Genomic DNA, 21,929 nt, shown 5'->3' with positions numbered 1-21,929 from the left:
TATTATATTAAATCATGTTTCACCATCAGTGTTGTGTGAACTAGGCACTAGACAGGTTTTTGTGTTAATTTCTATTATTTTCCTGTTGCTTTGCATGCTCTTTTATAGTATATGACACTTTGAACAGCCCAATAACCCTTTTATTTTTTGTATAGCCTACGTGGGACATATGGTAGCATCTCAATCAAGTGACAAGGGAGGAGTTTTAGTAGAATGGCTGTGCATCTGTTGAAAAGATCTCTCTGCTGCATGTAAACACAAAACAGTACCACGCTCCTCTCCCATACCTACCAACTGCTGTTAGCAACATGTCCACCGAGGCATGACATGACAAAAGCGAGGTGACCCTACATTCCAAGCAGCCCATTAAAATGGATGCCATGTCAGGTGAGGCTGAACCCAGATAGCAAGAAAGTCTAGATATCTGGTATAATCAGTCCTCAAAGTTCTCATTATGGGCAATGGGAGCTTTGACTGGGAGTAGCGTTTGCACTGAGTAATGATAATGATGTTTAGTAATATTACTGTAACAGGGACAGTACAGAAGTCAGACCAAATGTGAAAAGGCCTAATATATTTTCTCTTTTCTAGTGCCTTTCGTGTTCTGAACCAGCTTCCGTTAATCATGGCACTGATATTTTCCATGATTAACATCTGGTTGGTTTAAATGATTATTGAACAATGCCAAGTGTTTCATTTGTGAAATGCAAGCAGTGAGGTTCTGTCTGCCAACTTGAAACTTTCCATCTCCATTTTTGGTCCTTTTAGTCTGGAATCTTTTCATACTGCATGTTTATTACAGCCGTTTTTATTGGATGGTGGAGTAAGGGATAAATTTGACAAAGTCTTTTTGACAAAACAATAATACAGACAACAACTGTTACTGAAAAAGGGTTAACAAAGACTGTAGTTTTAAAACATGACCTTGTTGTGATTATTATCTAACGTGCGAAATAACTTCCTGTAGAGCAAGATATTTTCTTAAAAATGTTTATTTAAAGATACCCCATTAACATTATATTTCATTAACATTATTCTATGTCATTTACTGCAGTGTGTGACATTACAGTGCATTTGTAAGTGGAGAGCAGACAGACCTTGTAACATTTGAGATGACCATATTAGAAATATGAAATGTTAAGCTTTAAAAAATACATAAGGGTTGTTCATTTCAACATGACCTGAAATCTAAATATATATACCAACACCGTACAGACCTCCGAAAACTGTGGGCATGTGTAATGCTGCTGAATGCTATAAATGCTATTGTACAACATGAATCTCATTCTTTCATACAAGCTAAGCTGTCTGAAAAGAGCACATTTGCCAGTTTTGAATGCATTGCCCACACCATCACAACAGTCATATGCAATACTGTAGAAAAGTTGCATTCAACATCACAAGGTGTACAGTGACTGCCTGTGGGTCAAGCGTGGCAGTAGATACAGGTTCAATATAATATCATGGCTGTCAGAATCTCATAAGGCTGTTCGAGTTTCATAAGGACTAATGATCAGACTTTGTTTATTGTTGAAGTTTGCTGATTTACATAGACAGCTCTTATAAATAAATACGACTGAAAGCATGTTATTTAATGCCAGTGCTGGCTGAAGCTCTGTGGAGCAGTGCAACTTCATCTTCGTTCTTCATGTAGTAGTGAAGACTAGACTAAAATCCAGCTAGGTCCACCCACTTCTGACAAAGACCACAGCAATATAAGGAACTCATTCATTGGTGTTAAGGATCTTTGAGTTATACATTTAATAACACTGATGTGGACACCCTCTAAGTCACTCTTCGCGTGATTGTCTCTTTTTCTTTACAAAAAGGGCACTGAACCCATCAGACCTCATAGGTTCACATCATTTTTCCAAAATGAGTTCTGGAAGGGTTCACATTGTCTAGAGCGGCTTTTGGTTTTCCAGTGACAGCTGAGATGAGTGATTGACAGCTGATCCTCTCTCAAGAGCAGCACCCACAATGCACCTTCGGGTTGGCAGGCCAAAGAGATTGGTGATAGGTCAGCTTTCCTCCACAGTGCCAGCAGAATAATGTATTGTAAATGTATTGTATTGATTATCTAGATAGGAATGAAAGACAGAAACTTTACATTTACATAGAGCTAAAGAATAAGAGGGGAAAAGAGTTTTCTTTCTACACCTTAACTTATTTTTTCCCGCAAGCGGGTCTATGGGCTGCCATTAACTTGAAGTGCGGAAGAAAAGTAATAGGAACGCCAACGATTTCAATAGGTGCCTACGCTCTTTCAGTGCTTGGCTCCTAATAAAATATATTAAAATAACACTGATGTGTTCATTTATGAACTTCATTGTAGTAAGCAGGCTGGTACATTGCTGTTATCAGCATTTGGGAAAATGTGAAATGGGACTCACTGAACTCCACTTTGAGATGGTCCTACACCAGGCCATCATAAAGGGAGAGTGCCTGTACAATAGAGGGGTCCCCCTTGGAGCCCTCCTGAAACTCCTGCAGCGTCAGCAACCCATCTGCATTCTGTTGACAAAAGAAATAGAGTTAGTCTTAAGTCAAATCATTGTTTTCAACCACAAATACTAGGTATTAAATGCTTCCAGTTGGTGGCAGAATATAATGCAGGGAATCAGGTAGAGACATTTTTTTAATAATGTATTCAAATCTTTTTTTTCTCTCAAGAGCTTCGCGTTCTGTCAAAGGTTCTTTTATCAAAGCTTTCCGAGAGCCTCTAGAAGAGCTTCAATTTCGCGTCTTTCATGTGATGTGCCTTCTGTGCTTCTAGTGCCTGACAAAGGACAGCTCTCCTGACAATCACAGCAAAAATAAGCCATTGTATTGAGCCTATAGCTATGCATACTTAGTCATAGGAAGTCATGGGATTGGACTGTTAAACAATGACTGAAAATGATCATAAAGTGCAATTCACTATAAATGCAGTACATTTTCCATGTTTACTTTTTAAAAAGACAACTATTTCTACAAGTAATGATGTGCATGGGAGAAATAAGGAAGTGTTAGACAATAATATACTGCATTTTAACCTTATCCATCATAGCAAAGATGCGGTCGACTCTTTTCTCTGGGGTGTTTTCCTCCTCAGGTAACTCCACTGTGTTCCCCTGCAAGACATAAAGATGTGAACTTCTGGGACATCTGGCCTTTCACAGCAGGATAAGAAACAAACTCAGTCAGAAACATGTTACCCATTCATCTCTTTATGTGGAAAATAATACAAACTCTTTATATAGATAAAAAGAACACAGCAATAAATATAAGCTAACTGTGTGTGTTAGACCCGAGTTGAAGGGTGGGGGGGGGGGGGGGGTTAACGGAGACCAACGTAAGCGATTTCAGCAGTTAAAATATGGCAAATTCTATTAATTCATTAGCATTCAAAGGTAAAACACAATACATGGCCAAATTTAAAAATCAGTGGTCTGCTGTAAATGGATTTTTACAATAAGGTTCAATAACATTATTTGATGTATTTGATAATGGACTATCAATGAACAAGATTTATTTACTAATGGTAATTTATGAAAAAAGTACTTGTAAATGTTTTATATATTAGTTAATCTGAAAAAAAAAAAAACATATTGTTGTAACATGTACATTCTGTTATGTTCTGTTTTGGCCGAGTTCCCATTTATCATTTGTTTCCCTGGTTGTTAATTAGTTCCCACACCTGTTTTGTTCTCCCTATGTATTTAAGCCCTCAGTTCTTTCAGTTCATTTTATATATACCGTATGTATAATATATACATGCATACATACATATAACCTAATTTCAGAACACCACTACACTTCACTGATATATACATTCAAATGAAAGAAAAATGGTTTTACTTAAAAAAAAAACAAATCTACTGAAAATATCTCATCTTCATATGTCCTCAAAGAAATTAATGGCACCTGTAATTCATTTTACAGCACAGGTAATCAGGCCTCTTTGCCAATTGTACTGTATATGATCAGAACCGTGTGAAAACATCTTGTGTGATCAAAAAAAGCACACAATGATATTAAGCTTCCTGGAAGCTAGTGTTTGCAAAGGTAGTCATTGCAGTCTCTTCATCAATCAGATGCTCATAATCGTTGCATGTTGGCCTTCCAAGAAATCAATTTCATTTACTCAGTTGAAATAGAAAGTTACAGTTCAGTGAGAAGCATATGACTCACCACCATCTGGTAAATGGCATCTACGATGTTCAGCATCTCATCTCGGGTTATGTAGCCATCATTATCAAGATCGTAAAGTTTAAAGGCCCCTGTGATAGCAACAATCAAGCAGATTAAGACAACTTTCTCTCTATCTCTCTCTAGCTGCCACATCTTCTTCAAAAGAGTTGACAACAATAGTGTAGCTTCTCATTCGTAAACTAATGTCAGACTTTCCTATTGATTATTTGCCGTGATCATCTTTTCATTAGACAAGATGATAAATTAAAATGGAGTGACAAACTTGTTCAGATCATCTATTAGTGCATTCAGTGTGGGGAAAGAGCCGTCTTAATATAGGACACTGAAATGTTACTCAGTCTTCAGTCTTCTGCAGATAAATAAACACATATCTGGTGCAGAAACAAGAAAGCCTTGAGGTTCTGACGACATTATGAGATTTATAAAGAAATTCTGGTCTTACATCTGAGTTTTTCATCCAGTGTTCCTCTAGATGTGACAGACAGAGCTTGAATAAACTCTGAGAACTCAATGCGTCCATCCTGTGGATACACAACAGAAAGACGGCATGGGAGCTGCTGATAGGTGAAATGTAAAAAGGATTAAAAACAAGCAAGGTTTGATTTTATACAGCTCAGACCTAAAATGAAAGAGACAGCAAAGATGGCAAAACAACTGCAGAGTGACACAGCAAAAAAACAGCAGTTAACTGCCTGGAGTCGGCTATCGCACCTGCGCGACAAACTCACTTTTTTCCTTATCAGTGCAAAAGACACTCAAATTACTCTGTTGATTTTGATCTTACATATAAGTGTTGTACATCATTTGATCATGTCAAGTTTCTCTTTTTTGTGGATATTCACAATAAAAACAAAGTGTTTTTTTGTAAAATAAAGAAAAATAAACATGATGCAAATTTTGCCTTCTCTCTGTCAGTGAAGTTCATTCTGAAATGCTTTCATAAAAAATGAACTGTAACTCAGTCAATACTTGTCACACAGGCACAAAAGATTTTTCGTCATGAAGCTGAAATTCTCTTCTTTTAAATTAAGTAATTTATATAAAAAACAAATATTGTCAGCTTATGTAATCTGTATGAAAAGAGAGAGGTGTCAGTCTTTTTCCTTTCAGCTAATTATAGCTTGTTAATGTGACCCTGGCCACTGAAAATGTGCGCTATTCAAACGCAAATATTGAGGCAAACCATGCCAATGCCCACATCAGCTTAATAAGAATCACAACATCCAGTTTAATAAGAAAAAGAAAAACAACATCCAGTTTAATAAGAATCTTGTACTTTACCTCGTCTTACTGGGCTGTGATGAATAATACTATCGTAATAATCCTAGAAAAGTTACCTCAGAAGTGCTGGTAGTTTCATTTCGAGGAGCACGGATTCAGCTGATGTACTAAGTAATTTATTCGTACGTGCTTTGTTCTAATCGCGTTATTGAATAGTGTCTGTAAACTGCACAAAGACTGTTTAAATATGAATTGTGTGTCTGTCAAGGAATGAATGAATGAACGGTGTGATATTATTTACTACTGCTGTCTATCGGATCTGTGCATTCATTCACTCTCACTCCTACATTAATAAACATTATTTTTACATGAACACATCCAAACTATATTGCTATCGCCTACTGAGATTTGTTCTAATCACAATATAGAACAGTATCTGTAATGACAACATTTCGTCGACTAGTTTTGGATAGATTATTCTGTAGTTTTTACTATAAAATAGACATCAAATAAGCCTTTGTTAGACAGTTTCTGCTCATATGTTAAATATATAGTATATTTTATCAAAACTAAACTAATCAGCTGTTATAGTGTTTGTTCCAACGCATGTATTTATACATATATAGTCCTTGCATTCTTTCTTGTGTGACACACCTAAATGAAAGGCTTATTATTAAGGGTCTTTGGCTTCTCAGGTGTGAACCACCAAATTATTCATTCACCCTTTCACGCATATTGCCAATGATTAGGCAGGATGACTTTCAGATCATTTTTAAGCAAAAACTCTAGGCGACAACATCCATTTGTCAAAAAATTTGTGGACAGATATTTAGTATGTGTTTTGTGGCCTTATTTCAGAAACTTTCATTTTTAGTTTTTTTCAATAACCATGCATAAACAATATTCTCTCAAAAATACATACATCTTGCTCACATATGACGGTAGCCCTGTTTCTGCTAAACAGAGTGTAATTTCACCTGTGGCATTAATATGTTTATAAGCAACAGAAAAAAAAAAACACAAATGTCAGGGCATGTCAAAACATCTCAAGGACCCCAAAAACGCCACAGACCCCAGAGGGTTAAATAAAGAAGCAGCAGGGAAGGCTGTTATGTTACCTGTTGTTTAATACCAGCTTACAAAAGGTTGGAAATGTCATTTTAACAGTGATTCTGAAGTGTGTCTAAAAAGATTGTAGCACGCAGTCCCACTGGGAGTATAGAAACATCTGAGAATACTATACAGGGACATTGTCTGTCTGTCTGTCACACTTTGTTTAGTGTGTGTAATATTCTCTATAAAGCTCCTAAATGCACCATCTTTTTGCCATAAGCAAATTGTTTAACCATAAACAAATACTCATTTCTACAGCTAAAATGGAAATGCATAAATGTCCCTGTCGCAGAGTAAATGAAAGTGAATGTGAGTGTTTACACACTTTATTTTGCTGTTTAGTCAAACATCTCTTCAGGGAGAGACTCTAGTGGTGTATATTTTTCGCCACTAGACTAGAAATCAAAACAGTGCATATCAAAACTTTTATTGTAAAACTGCAACTTTAAAAAGCCCCACTAGGCTAATATAACAGTGCTTTTCTTTTATTGATATTTCCTTTTTCAGCATTTTGTTACCTTGTTCTCGTCAAAGACGTTGAAGACAAAGGTTGCAAACTTGGTGGGGTCGCCGAAGGGGAAGAATTGCTTGTAGATCTTCTGAAAGCCAGCTGCGTCCAACTGACCACTGGGGCAGTCTTTAATAAAACCCTTATACCTGCCAAAAGGACAGGAAAAATAAACATGATAGGAAGAGTGGGAAAGAAAAAAAAAGAGAGACTTTCATTATGCAAGACTGAACCCAAAGACAAAACACAGACTTCCCTCCCCTGTGAAGATAAACTGATAGCAGTGTTAGAGTGCTAGCAGTGTTACAGAACATGTGGTCAGGACATTTCAAGACAAATTGAACCTCTGTCACTCTATCCTGTAATTTTCAGAAACAACACTTCAGCGCAGTTTATTTTCTGTATGCTAATTGATCCCTGAAAAATACGAGGACTATCATTTAGGATCATTTCCGGGCAATTTGGGGCAAAGGGTGAAATTGTTGCCCAGGATATTACAGTGCATGTCAGTCTTCAATTGCAAATGAATTTCCAGGAACCTCAGTTTGGATTCTGCATTTTAGGAAATGTTTGATACTAATACTTAGCATGTAAAATGCAAACACTTTTTAAAAACACGTATTCACAGAAAATTGTCTTTTCATTACTTGTCAGTTTAAGTCATTGTACAAAATGGCCCTCACAATCATTATAAAAATCTCCAGCACGTTGGGGTTAAAATACTTGATTAGCTAATTGTTCATTACCTCCTAAGAGGGGCTTTCAAAGAGACATTTTTCACATTATGCTAATTTACAGTAGAGTGATGACAGAATCCTGTCACAACATATGTGCAGCACAATTTAATAAGTAACCAGTGCTTTAAATGATCAAAACTAAATAGCTCAAGAAAATCTTTTAAATTGTGTTTCAGATGGGAATATATTCCATAATACAACTGTTATACAGTCAAATAAACGTTTCAGACCTAATTATTAAGTTTATTGAACGTTTATTTATGAATTATTACGTTTATTTACGTTTACTGTCTGGAATACTTTGCAGAATTGTCTGGTGAATTTTTTTTCAAAATTGCATATTCGACCGTTGCTTCCGCAACCAATATGTTTCCCTCCACACCTTCTTTCCTTTCACATGATAATAATCTAAACTCAAATCACTATTTAATGCACAAGGATTTACTTGTTAGCCACAAAACAATGTGTAGTTAGTCAGTCATTATCATAAAATAAATGTATTCAGGATGACTGACAGTCCATTAAAAATAAGGGTTTGGTATTGTTTAAAATTGTAGTTACAAAAGTTATTCAGTCAAGAAGAGTTAGTTGGTTTTCGCTTTGTCTTTTGTTGTTTGATTAACGTTATTATAAAGGACACGGCAGAAGAAATATTAGGTTGCTGTCACTTCCAAGTTGCACGGATCCAATAAACTACTAGACTGTTACACATGCGCTTTCTTTGTCAACTGTTTTACGTTCTGTTTACACATATTTTGACATTTTTGTATGTATTTGTCCATTTAAGTGCAAAAAGACGTGGAAGAGAACTTAGCACTATATACATTTTCTGTGCGCATGTTTTAAAATGGAAATTTTATAAAATCACATTTTCTATGAGTGCGGTTTGGATGTGTCGATAAGATAAGAGGAATCAAAATTTATCCAAGTAAAAGTTATCCAAAGTATCCAATTCCTCAGCTTAAGTATCCGATTCCAGATTTGGAATCCATTTTCAGTTCCCAACTCAAATTACCTCTAGATTCAAATGTCTATTTTTAACTAAATCGGAAAGACACGAAATCAACAATGCAGCTATAATCCACAAGACCCTCCATGTGAGAGCAAATCCTTGTTTTCTTTATCAAAAGCACAATTCAGCCACTTTGCTTAAGAAACTGTCAAAAGTTTACGACTTTAATCTGCTGTACAGTACATGTATTGTTAAACAAGGGAACAGAAAAAAATTGTGTGTCTGATACACCTCCCTTGGAATACTCTGAAATTGCCTTTCCAAGGCTTCATACTGATCCTCTGAGGACTCGATAAGATAGTTCAAAGGCAATTCTACTTCTGGTGTCAACAAACATACTTCAATATCATCAGAGAAATGGAAGAAGAAAATGATGCGCACCTTCAGCTGTGTGTGTGTGCGCGCGCGCATGTGTTTGTGTGCATGTCAAGGCTTGCTGCTTTGCGATCTGATTAGCACTATACTGAGCTCCAGGGCTATGCTTTCAACACAAGACCGTAGTGCCTGTCATTAACAGAGCTGTCCCCAGTGAAATGCCAGTGTATTAAGTACAGTGCAGTACATCATCTGTGAGTACAATAATAAGGCAAGAAGTCAAGGTAGGTTGTATATTTCCTTGCTCTAACAGATAAACATAAAAATACAAGGCTTTTTGAACAGCCACAGAAGATTGGCCCACCTTTGTAAATGTCATCAAAACTATTTTCCAAACTATTTTACTGTTAACTGCCTATATCTGGATTGTTAGTGTCACTCTTTGATCCATGATTTTAGTTCCTTTTTCTTGCTTTTTCACTCGCTCTCTCTTCATCCTTCTCTCTTTCCCTACTGGGCACCCTGCCTAGAGTCAACCGTTCCCCATCTGCCATGAGAGGCATAGAGCAGCCATATGGATTTTGGCATGTGAAATTAAGAATTTATGGGGATTTTGTGCTCTGAAAAGGCACTGAATATCTACACTGATGTACTTAACAACATCCCCTTCCTTAGTGGCAGACATTTTCAAAATGAGCCAGTCTGGGTTGTAAAGAGAGGTACGGCTATTGTTTGCAGTCAGAATGATGTGTGCCATTTTTTTTCTCCTATCTATTAATATTTTGTCAAAAATACACTTGCACTTCATATATGGTAAATTAGAACTATGCATTCAGTGTGGATGAGAAAACAATACCTCGCACTATTGGTAGTAATGGAGGAGGATGGAAACATTGGATAACAACATCTTTGTTGAGATTTTAAATGATTGATTGATATTCATTTTGATCTCTCAGTTGAACTCATGATGATGACATGTGCGAGAGAGGAATGTTCACAGAAAGAGGACATAAAGAGCACACTTACCACTGCTGAACTTCCTTCTCAGTGACTGCAAAACAAAACAGAGTACAGAAAATAGTAAGATTTTTGTTCAAACTACAGAAACTAGATGCAAGTGTGAGAAAACTAGTCCAGACTGGTTTGTGCTGGGTAATGCTGATTTGGACCTGGTCTAGCTGATGGACCAATGTAACCACTAATGGTTGAATGAAGAATTAAATTTGAAATGAGGTAAGTAAATTGAATTTGAATTTAAGGAAGTAGAGAAAAAAATGACTTTAGATTAAACAAATGTGTAGAACTGTGAAGCGTAATTTTTTTTTTTACAAGAAAAATAACATTTGACAAGACAATCTTTGAATGGTTTGTCATACCCTAATTTTGAAGGTTTCAATAAAAAGTCTTGAGGTGTGAAAAGCCTTTAACAATTCATAAATAACTCCCGAAGTGAATTATTTAACCAGCATTTATTGGCATGAGGCATGAAATATACATGCTTTATTCTGGCAGACGAGATCTGCTACACTGCTGCTGCTACTGAGAAAATACAATAATTTGTTCAGCTTAGTTAAAATAACATAAAGGACATGCTGCTAAAAGAATATAAATAATATATATATATATATATATATATAATTTTTGTGCTCAACAAGGCATTTATTTGATAAAAAAGATACTGTAAAAATAGTTGTATTGAGAAATATTATTACAATTTAAAATAACTTTTTCTATCTTAATATATTTTATTCCTGTGATAGCAATGCAGATCACATTTCTTATCATTATCAATGTTGAAAACAGCTGTGCAGCTTAATATTTTTATGAAACAAACCAGTCATACTTTTTTTATTCTTTGCGTTTCTAGTAGATACCATATTGCTGCTGAGTAGCTGAATGGAGACAGGGAAACGTGGAAATCTGACAGGAGAACAGCTATATCTGTCTCTCACAGCTTAGAGGCAGACTGCCATGCCAACACAACTAACATCAGGCCTGTCACACTATTTGACAGCCTCTGAGCCATCGCAGAGAGAGCTTTTTCACAAAGATTTATGGCTCATACAGACGCATAAGCAGATATACACTTTAAGATCCACTGCTACAGTAAGTGGACCAATAAATTAAATGTATAGTTCTCATACGAGAGGTTCTCTCGTGCTGCATAATATCTTACGCTAGAGCAAAACCTCTTATCCACAAGATATTGAAGCCAAAAAACATCCTGAATTCTGAATGAATGAAAAACGTTTTGCAGCAGCATGCAGATATATTAGGCAAAATGGCTCGCATGCCTATTGGCTGTCCTGCGGCAACTGCAGCAGCCTATCGTGAGAGGCTCTGGTGACATCAGACCCAATGGGGGCACTGGACTGGAGTGAAGAAGCCACGTCGTCTGAGAAAAAGCCGCTTTCTGGCGTATATGTCCATTTTTCACACTCTCGCTATCTAAAAGAGCAGCGTCTTTTTAAAGATGCCTCGTTCCTGTGGGTCGCGCCCAGCCGCACTCAGCGACAGGACCACCATTTAATCTGCATTTCCTGCCTGGATAAGGGTCATGCAGCTCTTGCCCTCGCTGACGGCGGCTTTTTTTCTCAGAGACTGCACTGCCCGCTATAGTGCCGCGCTGTAAAAAGCGCCATACTCAGCGGGTCCCCAAGACTTCTCCTTATATCCTAGAGGGTCCCGCCTTACAGGCTAAACTACTTTCGGTCTAAAGGTTAGTACTGTCTGCCCCGCTGCTTCGGCTCAGAATCCTGAAACTGCTTGAGCACCGCATCGCATGGGCAATGAGTAAGACACATACTGTTACCCAGTTGAGGCAGAATATTTTCACCCTGACTGTGTGGTCCTCTGTTGATGTGATTATCTCCCTTAGGATGCTACTTATTGGAAATGGCGCTTCTAGCCTCTCTTCTCAGACTCTCTGTCAGTCCCTGGTAATTATGCACTATATGAGCCCGGGGCACCTGCCCTTGGGACTTTGGTGTTGGATCCCACCACACACACACAACGTTTTACACTGTGTTCCTCCAGCGTAACATATTACACAGTACGAGAGAACCTCTCGTAAGAGAACATACTTGGTTACTAACGTAATCTTGGTTCTCTCTAGGAGAGGGAACGAGTACTGCGTATCTTTGCCGTGACTGCAACACACTCTGATTTGTTTCGGCAATGAAAAAACAGATTATATCAGCCCATCGAACTGTATTTATAGGCCTAGGCCACACCGCGCGAAGCGCCCCCATTGGATCTGACGTCATCAAAGGCCTCTCTCGATAGGCTGCTGCAGTTGCCGCAGGACAGCCAATAGGAACGTGAGCCGCCTTGCCTATGTCTGCATGCTGCCGCAACGCATTTTACAGTAATTCAAAATCTCTCATATAAAAGAGGATTTCCCCTTGTGTAAGATATTACGCAGTACTCGTTTCCTCTTCCAGAGAGAACCAAGGTTACGTTAGTAACCGAGAACATTATACATTATATTTATTTGTTTGGCACTTTTATCAGGTTAAATTAAATTAAAAAAATTAAAAAAAATTTGGTACACACGCGCTATACTAGACAGGTGTGTTTGGCATTTGCATCTCGCTGTATCTGAATCAACTTCCGTAATAAGCACAGAACCCTTATTTTTAAAACTTTGAACAATACCCCAGTAAGATGATACACTAGAGGCTGATGCAACACTTTTGCATTTACTGACCTGATAATATCAATAAGCCTATGTCATTGGCTCAAATGCTAATTGCAGTTTGTGTTAGTTTACTGTTTACATCTTAATACTCTTGAGTACGGTGTGCAATTGTCCCCACACACACACACACACACACAGACCTCATTGTCTGGGGCAGGAGTGTAGTCGTTACCAAGATTAGTTATGTGCATCAATGTAGAGCGAAAGGTTGAGAGGGGAAAAAAGGATTAGGGGTGAGGAGAAAGATAATTCTTTAAAAAGATTTATGACACAACCAAGCCTTGAGGAGTGAGAACACTAGCTGAAATATTATAATAACGGAATTAAATATTTACATTACTAAAGGATGAATGTAAACAGTGGGAATGACAAAAATATGTCTGGACAGAGAGAGGAGAGGGCAGAGAGCACTTGGTAACACAGGTGTGTCTCATCAGCACTCATGACCCAACATGACTTCATCCAGCATCCAATGCATCTGCTACAACAAAGAATATCAGAGAGAGAGAGAGAGAGAGAGAGAGAAAACAAAAGAAAAACATCCTTCTCCATCAAAAATCTTATTAATAAGATACTCAATATAAGATACTCTGCAACTTCACAAACCATTATAACCCAGCCCGTTACAAACGACAAAACATCTCATCTAATCTGCCCGTCACGCTGAAGGGCAATTCGACTCATTCTACAATGCCTCTCCTCCTCACTGTCAGCTAGCATGGGCCATGGCAGCAAATTAAGACAAGTAAAGAGCAAGACAAGAGTAAAAGACAGAGACAGGCGAAGAATAATGAACAATCTGGTGCCTTGGGAGCCAATGCACAGTCAGAGCCATTTATAGGTCTCATATGTCAACTCAAATGATTGCAAGACGTTTGCAAGATGTTTGAGGTGTTTTTTGTTCGTACCTTGAGAGGAGCCATAAACGAAATCAAAGTATGTCAAAACATCAGTCCCAATTCTGAACATAAACTGTATAATTATGCTAACCTGGACTATTGTGGTAAAGCAAAATGCATCTTTTTGTTTTTGCTAACTTTGCCACTGAGCCAGTGTCTACGGACAAGATGACCACCGCCAAACCAGTATCTCCAGAGCCGGTGTCTGTTCCTGTTCCCTACAGCCAGTAACCCTACAGCCAGAATACCACTGAATTCGATAAGTTCTGCTCTAAATGGTTCTTTTGTTGTAAAATCATTTTTGTTATACCTATTTTGTTATATTATTTTGATATAAGAATCAAGAGATTGTTTAGCAATTACCTCAGCCTTCTCAATGCATCCAGTTTACTTTAGGTCTCTTTTTTCGTGGTGGTAGTGGATCTCCAACCCCTTAAATTTGGAGTGGCACAGTTCATATAGCCATGTTGGCTGTAACATCTGCAACATCCTCCTTATTAGTTGAGGCTCGAGGCTGGTCTGACCTGAGAAATATTCACTAATTTCCTCTTTAAATTCCTACCTTCTCACTTCTGACATACAGCCCCAGAAAGCAATTTGATTAAGGACTTCATGAACACAATACCTTTAAAACAGGCTAGCCTACCATAAAACAACAGCAGCATTCCTCTCCTCAATGCAGCACCAACAACAATTATGACACAGGTTTCTAACAAAAGTTAGTGCACTAGGAATAAGGAGTTAAGTTCGAGATATCAGTGCCATTGGACTTGCATACAATAGTGTCTGTGACTAAAGCGAGTTAAAGGACTCACTGAGTCAATCCATTAATAAAAACATCTCATGAAATCATGTGAATCAGAGGACATTCCCAGGCAGGCTGCCTGTGTGGGCCACATTCTGTGAAGCAGACTCTTGGTAAATCTCCCTCCACATAACGCCTGTTGTATTTCCTCTCCTGGGCCACCCACTGTTATATTTGATTAAGCTATTTGTGGACATAAACTCAATGTGAAGGCAGGGAAGGAGACTGACTGGCATCACCACTACTGGGTTATCCTGTCTGTCTCTTTCTGGATCTTCAGATGCCTTTCCTTGACGCACAATACACATGTACACAATGTACAGAGGGCACAGCATGGGGCAATGAAAGAATCATCTGTCATATATGTGCCTCTAAAAGGCCAGGTTCACACCAATACAAATGTTTGACATGAAAATTTGGTCAAAATTTTGCACTTGATTTATCTGTTCAGATCAATGTGTAAAAAACAACAACCAGAAGATTGGCTGAATGCAAATTTACTCCCTGATAATAGGTGGAACTTATTTTTTAGGGAAGCACGGGAGTAACCATTTGTAATTTTTATATGTCTGGATTCCGGTGTAATTTGCTTCTAGTTATTTTTAGCTGTACAAAACAGCTTGTTATGCTGCTTGCTTGATATTGCAAAGTTTTATGTATTGTCTTAATTATACTGTACTTTGAAATATTCTTCTCATTATTTCCCTAAAGCGGCTAATAAATCAGAAGTCTCGCACGTTTACAGAAAACATCTTACTTCTACAATGAATAATGGATAGAAAAGCAGAAATAACTCCACCAATCCACCAATTTCTGTGCAACTTTTCATTTTTGACACCCGATTTTCAAGAAAGTCAAAAAGTATTTACATGTTTTCAAGCAGCAGTTCAGAATAATGTATTCTGGTGTTTATTAAACAACACCAAATAAAAGACACAATAGACTGTCTGTACATTTCCACTTCTAATCACTGTCACTTAGTACAATAGTCCGCCCATGAGTGCCACCAATTTTTTATTTTTTATTATTTTATTTTTAACAGCAGCAGCTCTGGCATGTAATAAAAGCAGAAATATTATTGGTTGGTCAGTTTTCTTCACAGACTGATGGAAAAGCAACTACCATTTTTGTGAAAAAAAAAAAAAAAAAAACCTGTCATACCAATAACTTACAAACAGGATTAACTTTCCAAAATGTTTATTGCACTGCATTTTCTAAATATTTGTCTTATTGTGAAAAGGCCTTAATGCTATAAAAACAAACATACATGCATGAATAAATGAATGAACGAGGCATTTATAAAGCGCTTTAATATGTACAACTGTACACCCAAAGCACTTTACAATCATATAAATGTATCTCTCCTCAAGCACCACCAGTAAGTATCATCCACTTGAATGATGCAACGGCAGCCAAAGTGCGACGGCAGCCACAGTACAATAGCGCCACCACCAGGCAGGGTTACACTCCTACTCTTTTATGAGAAGTGCCAAGGGATATTTAATGACCAGAGAGTCAGGAGTCAGGACCTAAGTTGTACCTCTCATCTGAAGGACGGTGCTCTTTGACAGTACAGTGTCCCCATGACTAGACTGGGGCGTTGGAACCCACACAGACCACAGTGTGAGCGCCCCCTGCTGGCCACACTAACACACCTTCCACCTCTTCCACCTAACACCTCTTATATAAATGCCTCATTCATCCATTGCTGTGGAAGACATAATAGCACTCTTTAAAATGGAACAATGGATTCCCCAGCGCTATCTCACAACCAATTCGTACGAATTTGTGATTTGAGAGTGATTAAAAGGTGGCTAATTTGTCTAAAACCATGTGATGGGTAGGTTTAGGGGCGGGGTCAGGGGTATATCATTCGTACGATTTCATATGAATTGGGTAACTCGTAAAATATGTACGATTGAGAAAAAGTGAGTTGGCGGTAGGGTTGGGTATCGTTTGAATTTGAACGATTCTGATTCCGATTCCGATTCCTTGTTTCGATTCCGGTTCCTAACGATTCTCGATTTCGATTCTTTTAAGAGGCAGGGTCAAAAAAATTTAGCTAACCTTGCTAACCAACGGTCTTTCTGAAGGAAATACTCCTACTGTCACAAATACTTGTCACAAATTTTGCATTTTGCAGAGATTTCGTTAATTTTTAGAAAAGTGAAGCCACACTTTGGACCGCCGACGTAAGGTACTCATGTTCGACTCGCGTGGTTATGCCAACACTTCCGGTAGACGCTTCTTCGTTGGTGTTGTTCAGCGGTTTATTCTTCCGCTCGGCGGACTGTGAATATCGAAACTAGGAATTGAAATTTTAACTTTTGAACGATTCCGGGAAAAACGAAAAGTTAGTCCCGGTTCCAATCGATACTCGATTCTCGATACCCAACCCTAGTTGGCGGTTGGTTTCAGAGTGAGGTCGTATGAATTGTTACGAATTAGCCACCTCGTAAAATTTGTACGAACTGCCGTGAGATCGGGTTGGATTCCCTCATTGCCATGGTGAAATGGAGTAAAAACGGAGTAAAATATTATGATATTACACAGAGCTTGCGGATGTGTTAAGCGAAACAGGCAGCTGTTGGTCTGCTACAAGTTAAGTGAATCAATCAAGAGAACCCAAAGGTTACATTTCTGGACAAGAGAACATAGCTGATGTGAAACCACTGGTAATGACACAAAGATTGAGAGGTGAGTGGAATAGACAGTGTAGACACTAGGCAAAGAGAACAAGAAGAGACAAGCTGCAACCAGGCTGAAAGAGAAAAGACAAGAGAGGACTGGAGTGGAGAAAAACTGAAAAACAATGTGACAAGAGAAGGAGAGAGAGAAGAGAGAGGATACAAGACTAATTGTTGATTATAGCTTCCTTGTTTGTTTTTGTGCATGTACATAAATCTGTTATGGCAAAGCAAATATTTTAATGTTTGCATGCACTCTTAATACTGAAATAACTGGTATTCTGTCATGACAACTGTTAGAGCATGCTGCTGCAGAGCAAAAACCAAGACTTGCTACTGCCAGTACATTTACTGTGAGCACATGCTGCTGCTGCACATGTAACATACATTAAATAACCCTCCAGCAAAGCATGAGATAAGACATGAGAAAAGTGGGAAAGCCGCTTTTCTCAGAAGTTTCTCAGCCGCTTTAGATTTTGGAGCACAGCTGAAAGAGAGCATTGCTATACATGTGTAAAGCAACTTATCACCCCACACAAGTTAATGGAAGAAATATACAATACAACCGTATACAGTTTACACATGCTGCTGAGTGAGAAAACAAGCTGCTGCTTAGGCAGATATGCATACATTCATATGAACATAGACAAATTCATAATGTAGCAAGTCATGACAGCTCTTTTCTTTTGTGTGTTGTGAGTGACATAAATGCAAGTGAACAGATTATCTAAAAAGAAAAAAAAGGGCAGGGACTTGGTCCTATCTGTCAGATTAGATGGAGGCAGATCTGAATGCAAGCTTGCAGTCGATTTTAAGAAAGGGCGAGATCAAGTAAATGATTGGAGAAGTCCAGCATCAGAAAAATCTGCTGATTCACCGTAAAAATCGAGTCATGACAAAACAATAAATAAACATGGACGAATCCTTAACAATAAGATCAATGACATGCATTTAGAAAACCAATTCCAAAACAAAATCCAATTCAGTATACTGACTTTAAACTCTTTTACTTCATGAACATTTTATTGCATATTCCTGGGATTACACAATGGAAGCAAATCATCAGAGCACTTTTTTTCCTTTTTCTTTTTTTACAGAACCTAATAGTTTTCTCCTTGTTACTTTTAAACAAAATGTAGAAATGGTAACCTTTCTTTTCTGCTTGACATTACTTCACAGATAATGTTCACAGATAGCCAAATGACATTTAAGGTATTGTTGTAGCAAATTATCTGGCAAATTATTGTATTAAACAGCCAACTTTTACCATTCAATCAATTCCAAAATCAAGTCATACCCTATACCCTGCTGTATTAATAAATGCATCATCTAAGATTAAGGAAAGAAAATCAGATGTAGACATCAATTCGCATTGAATTGACTTTGATTAGGTTATCCTGTTCAGCGGCTCATTATAATGAGCTGAACATTGGAAAACTGGAAAGAGACCACAAAGAGAAGTGCAACTCCAACCCAAATCTTCCTCAGCACACTTTGGATTATGTGATGTGATATTAGGGTGACATCCATAAAATCAAAGTCTTTAAAACATTCTGATTTTTCAAAATTTCACAAACAGTGACCACACTAGCCCACAGTACAGAAAAAAAGAGTGTTGAAATGGATCTCAGCTTAGACCAGGCTGCTTTCAATCATTTGCTCTTAGTAATAAACTTTAACAATTTCAAAGAAATGATGCCGAAAACAACAACAACAACAACATCTTCAGGTCACTTGCTAACACTTGTTGTCTGAATAGTGATCGGCATGCGTCTTTGATGCTTGTTTTCCAGACATGGTCTCATTGAAAGCCTGTTAGATTTGTGCACTGCTCCCATACACACTAATCTAACCCTGCAGCGAATGAGCAGGAAATTATTTCCTGACAGCCCTGCTTTACCCCCCGTTGTGCACAAAACCAACCTCTGAAGATGCTCATTAAACATGGTTCACTACCGCTGGGAATGTGCTTAAATTCCATTAAAGTTTGAAGGAGAACTTTAGCATGACTTCGTCATACTCATATTCAAGAGAGAATATGAGTCTGAAACTCCTCCATTGGGCTTTGATTATGAGGCGAGTCGTAACCGAACCAGGAAAAAAAAAAAAACAACCTCTGCACTCAATTGGATAGTCAGTAGACCTACAACCAATCAGAGCAAAGCAGTAAGTCAACTCCTTTGCATAGCGCAATTTTCAAATACAGAACGTAGCCTAACTTTATTTATTTTAGAAGTTAAATAACGAGTGTTGCTTCTTTTACTTACTTCTCCATGAGTGCCACCAAAGGAGAAACCACAACGACCACAGGCTTTTCATTACGTCCCATCTTCTTAACGACCGTCAGAGCCAGCTGATAAGTTACACTTTTCCCGAATCATGTAGGAAGGACGCCAAAAATATCTTTCCGATCGACAAATGCCTTGATTGCAGTTCTCTGTTTGTCTATTAAAATGAATGCGCTGTCGATTTATTTTATCATTTTTTGACTGATCATAATTACTCCTCAATGGGTCAAGTCCAGACCGAACTTCCTGACCAAAAAATGTTGTGGGCGGAGTTCGGGCTGGTATCCAGGCTAGGAGAACTTATGTTAACCAAGATACCTACAGTACCTGTACCAAGTGGATCTTTGACAATTTCCCAGGAAACTAAAAATGTTAAATGGTAGGCCTAGAGAGAAATTTGTTTCTTTAGTACCACTGTTTCATTCTAACTGCTGATAATGACATAACTGCTGTATTAAGAGGGAAAATAGGTTTATTACAATTAATAACATGCATAATTTATGAATTTAGGTTCAACTTAGGTACTTCCCTCCAGAGTAAAGATTATGTCATAATTTACTATCTTCAGCTGAACAAAAAAAATATATATTTTGTTGGTAACCAAGCTAACTTTATTGACCAAATACTACCATTCTATTGACCAAAAAACTAAAATCTCAAAATATACTTTATGTTTCACAGAAGATAATATGGAATGAAGTGTGAGTAAATGATAATAAAATTTACATTTTTGAGTGAACCTCAATCCAAGTACCTTTAATCCAAGTACATTAAGAACAAATATGGATATGGGGACACTATGGAATCTGTTTTAGTAAATTATAAATAAAATATATTGATCTACTACACTTTCCAGCAACAATGCAAAGCATGCAGCTTTTGTATTTTTGAAATTTGTATTGAGCCAGAAGGTTAATATGTGAAATCCATCAAGCTTCATTCATTGACTTCCATTCACATTTTGAATGTTTATGCTGAATGGCTGAACTTAAAGATTACAACCATCAAAGCTGAAGGTCTGCAAGAAATTAGAATAGATGGTATATTTATTTTGACATTTGAAATGTATTATTTGTGACCAACAAAAAACATGTGACCTAGTGCGCGACAAAATATACTGTTCACTAAATAGCGTGACGAGACTAAACAAAACCTCTTCACATGTGCTTGTGTTTCTGCTCTTCTCTGTTCGTATGTGTAATGCAAATGAATTGAACACAACAAGGTCTACTCTAGTGTCTGTGACATACACTAAAACAAAACAAAAACCGTTTTTGGTAACCCAGTCATGTAGATTTAATTATGTCATCGCTGTTATACCTTCTCCTCTAAAATTTGCTTCACCTATTTCATACTATGAATATCAGCATTATTCTAAAGGTCTAAAAAGCCTCATCTCATTTCAGTAATCTAAATCAAGCCAAAGCTAGTTGATGTTATAGTGACAATGGTGACAATGCTAATAGGTTTTCTCCACCTCGGATCAGGAAAGGATTGTTACAATGCAATTTTCAGTTAGCCCCACACCTTATTGACTCGACGTGAGAGTTGCTGCCAGCTGTTCATGTAGACATCTCACAACAGAGGTGCGAGCCTTAATGATTATATGATTAGTGACAGGGGAAAATCAATGACCCCAGAGATGAAATAATGATCCCGTTAGATTTATAGAGACATGAACATAATAAGCAGGAAGGACATAGCCTAAATGCACCACACACACACACACACACACACACACACACACACACACACACACACACACACACACACACACACACACACACACACACACACACACACACACCTATATTTTTTTTAAATGGTTCCAAAGTAGATACAAAAACCGGGTAGTTTCCACTTTAAATTGGAGATGGAAAAAAGTAAAAAGTAGAAATAACATGCAATTAACCAGCACAAGACATGACAGAAAGGACTAAATAGCAGTACTCACAGTAGGTCTTTCTGCACAGCTCTTCCACTACTTCAGGCTTCAGTTTACTGCTGGATTTGCCCATCTCTCCAGCTGGTCACAACGGTTTATCCTCACTCCCTAATTCACTCCCCCCAATCCCACCTTCCACTTACATTGAGAGAGAGAGAGAGAGATATTGAGAGAGAGAGAGAGAGACGCAAAGTCCTTTTGAATCGTGCCTTTCCTTCAGACCGCAGCAGTGTAGGAAGGGCAAGTAATTGAGAGGAGCAAATTACACAGAAGCGGTGTGACTACAGCATGCAATTCCTAGAGTTGTCTCTCCTCACTCGGAGGGAATGAAACAGAGAGAAAGAGAGGGCTTTAATCTGTCAACCGGTGTCCCTCCTCCCCTTTCCTCCAGTCAGTGTCTGCGGTTTCCTCGAGACCAGGAGAGCCACTCTTCAGTTGGGTGATCGCTGCTGTCTGGCTCGGTCCACCTTGAGGAGGAATCGATTCACTAACTGAGTCCGACATG

The 21,929-nt window shown here is 38.0% G+C and overlaps 1 protein-coding gene across 1 annotated transcript; it reads right to left on the bottom strand.

Moving 5' to 3' along the window:
* Window positions 1–1,905: 1,905 nt before the first annotated feature.
* ncs1a (neuronal calcium sensor 1a) lies at window positions 1,906–21,626 on the bottom strand. Its single transcript, XM_039658897.2, has 8 exons — window positions 21,434–21,626; window positions 10,127–10,151; window positions 7,047–7,185; window positions 4,637–4,715; window positions 4,174–4,262; window positions 3,036–3,113; window positions 2,394–2,514; window positions 1,906–2,080 (listed from the first exon to the last, which is right to left on the bottom strand). Exons 1-7 carry the CDS (start codon window positions 21,495–21,497, stop codon window positions 2,416–2,418), a joined length of 573 nt encoding a protein of 190 aa, XP_039514831.1. The 5' UTR covers window positions 21,498–21,626; the 3' UTR covers window positions 1,906–2,080; window positions 2,394–2,415.
* Window positions 21,627–21,929: the final 303 nt, after the last annotated feature.

Source organism: Pimephales promelas, chromosome 4, assembly GCF_988280905.1.
Source record: "Pimephales promelas chromosome 4, fPimPro1.hap1.1, whole genome shotgun sequence".
NCBI classification, from domain to species: domain Eukaryota; kingdom Metazoa; phylum Chordata; class Actinopteri; order Cypriniformes; family Leuciscidae; genus Pimephales; species Pimephales promelas.
This window is presented reverse-complemented; position numbering and strand designations above follow the sequence as displayed.

Coding starts and splice junctions, on each gene's coding strand:
- ncs1a (XM_039658897.2), bottom strand. CDS start 21,497: ATGGGCAAATCCAGCAGTAAACTGAAGCCTGAAGTAGTGGAAGAGCTG. Junction 10,152..21,433: donor GCTGTGCAGAAAGACCTACT/GTGAGTACTGCT, acceptor TTTGTTTTGCAG/TCACTGAGAAGGAAGTTCAG. Junction 4,716..7,046: donor ACGTCTTTGACGAGAACAAG/GTAACAAAATGC, acceptor GTGTATCCACAG/GATGGACGCATTGAGTTCTC.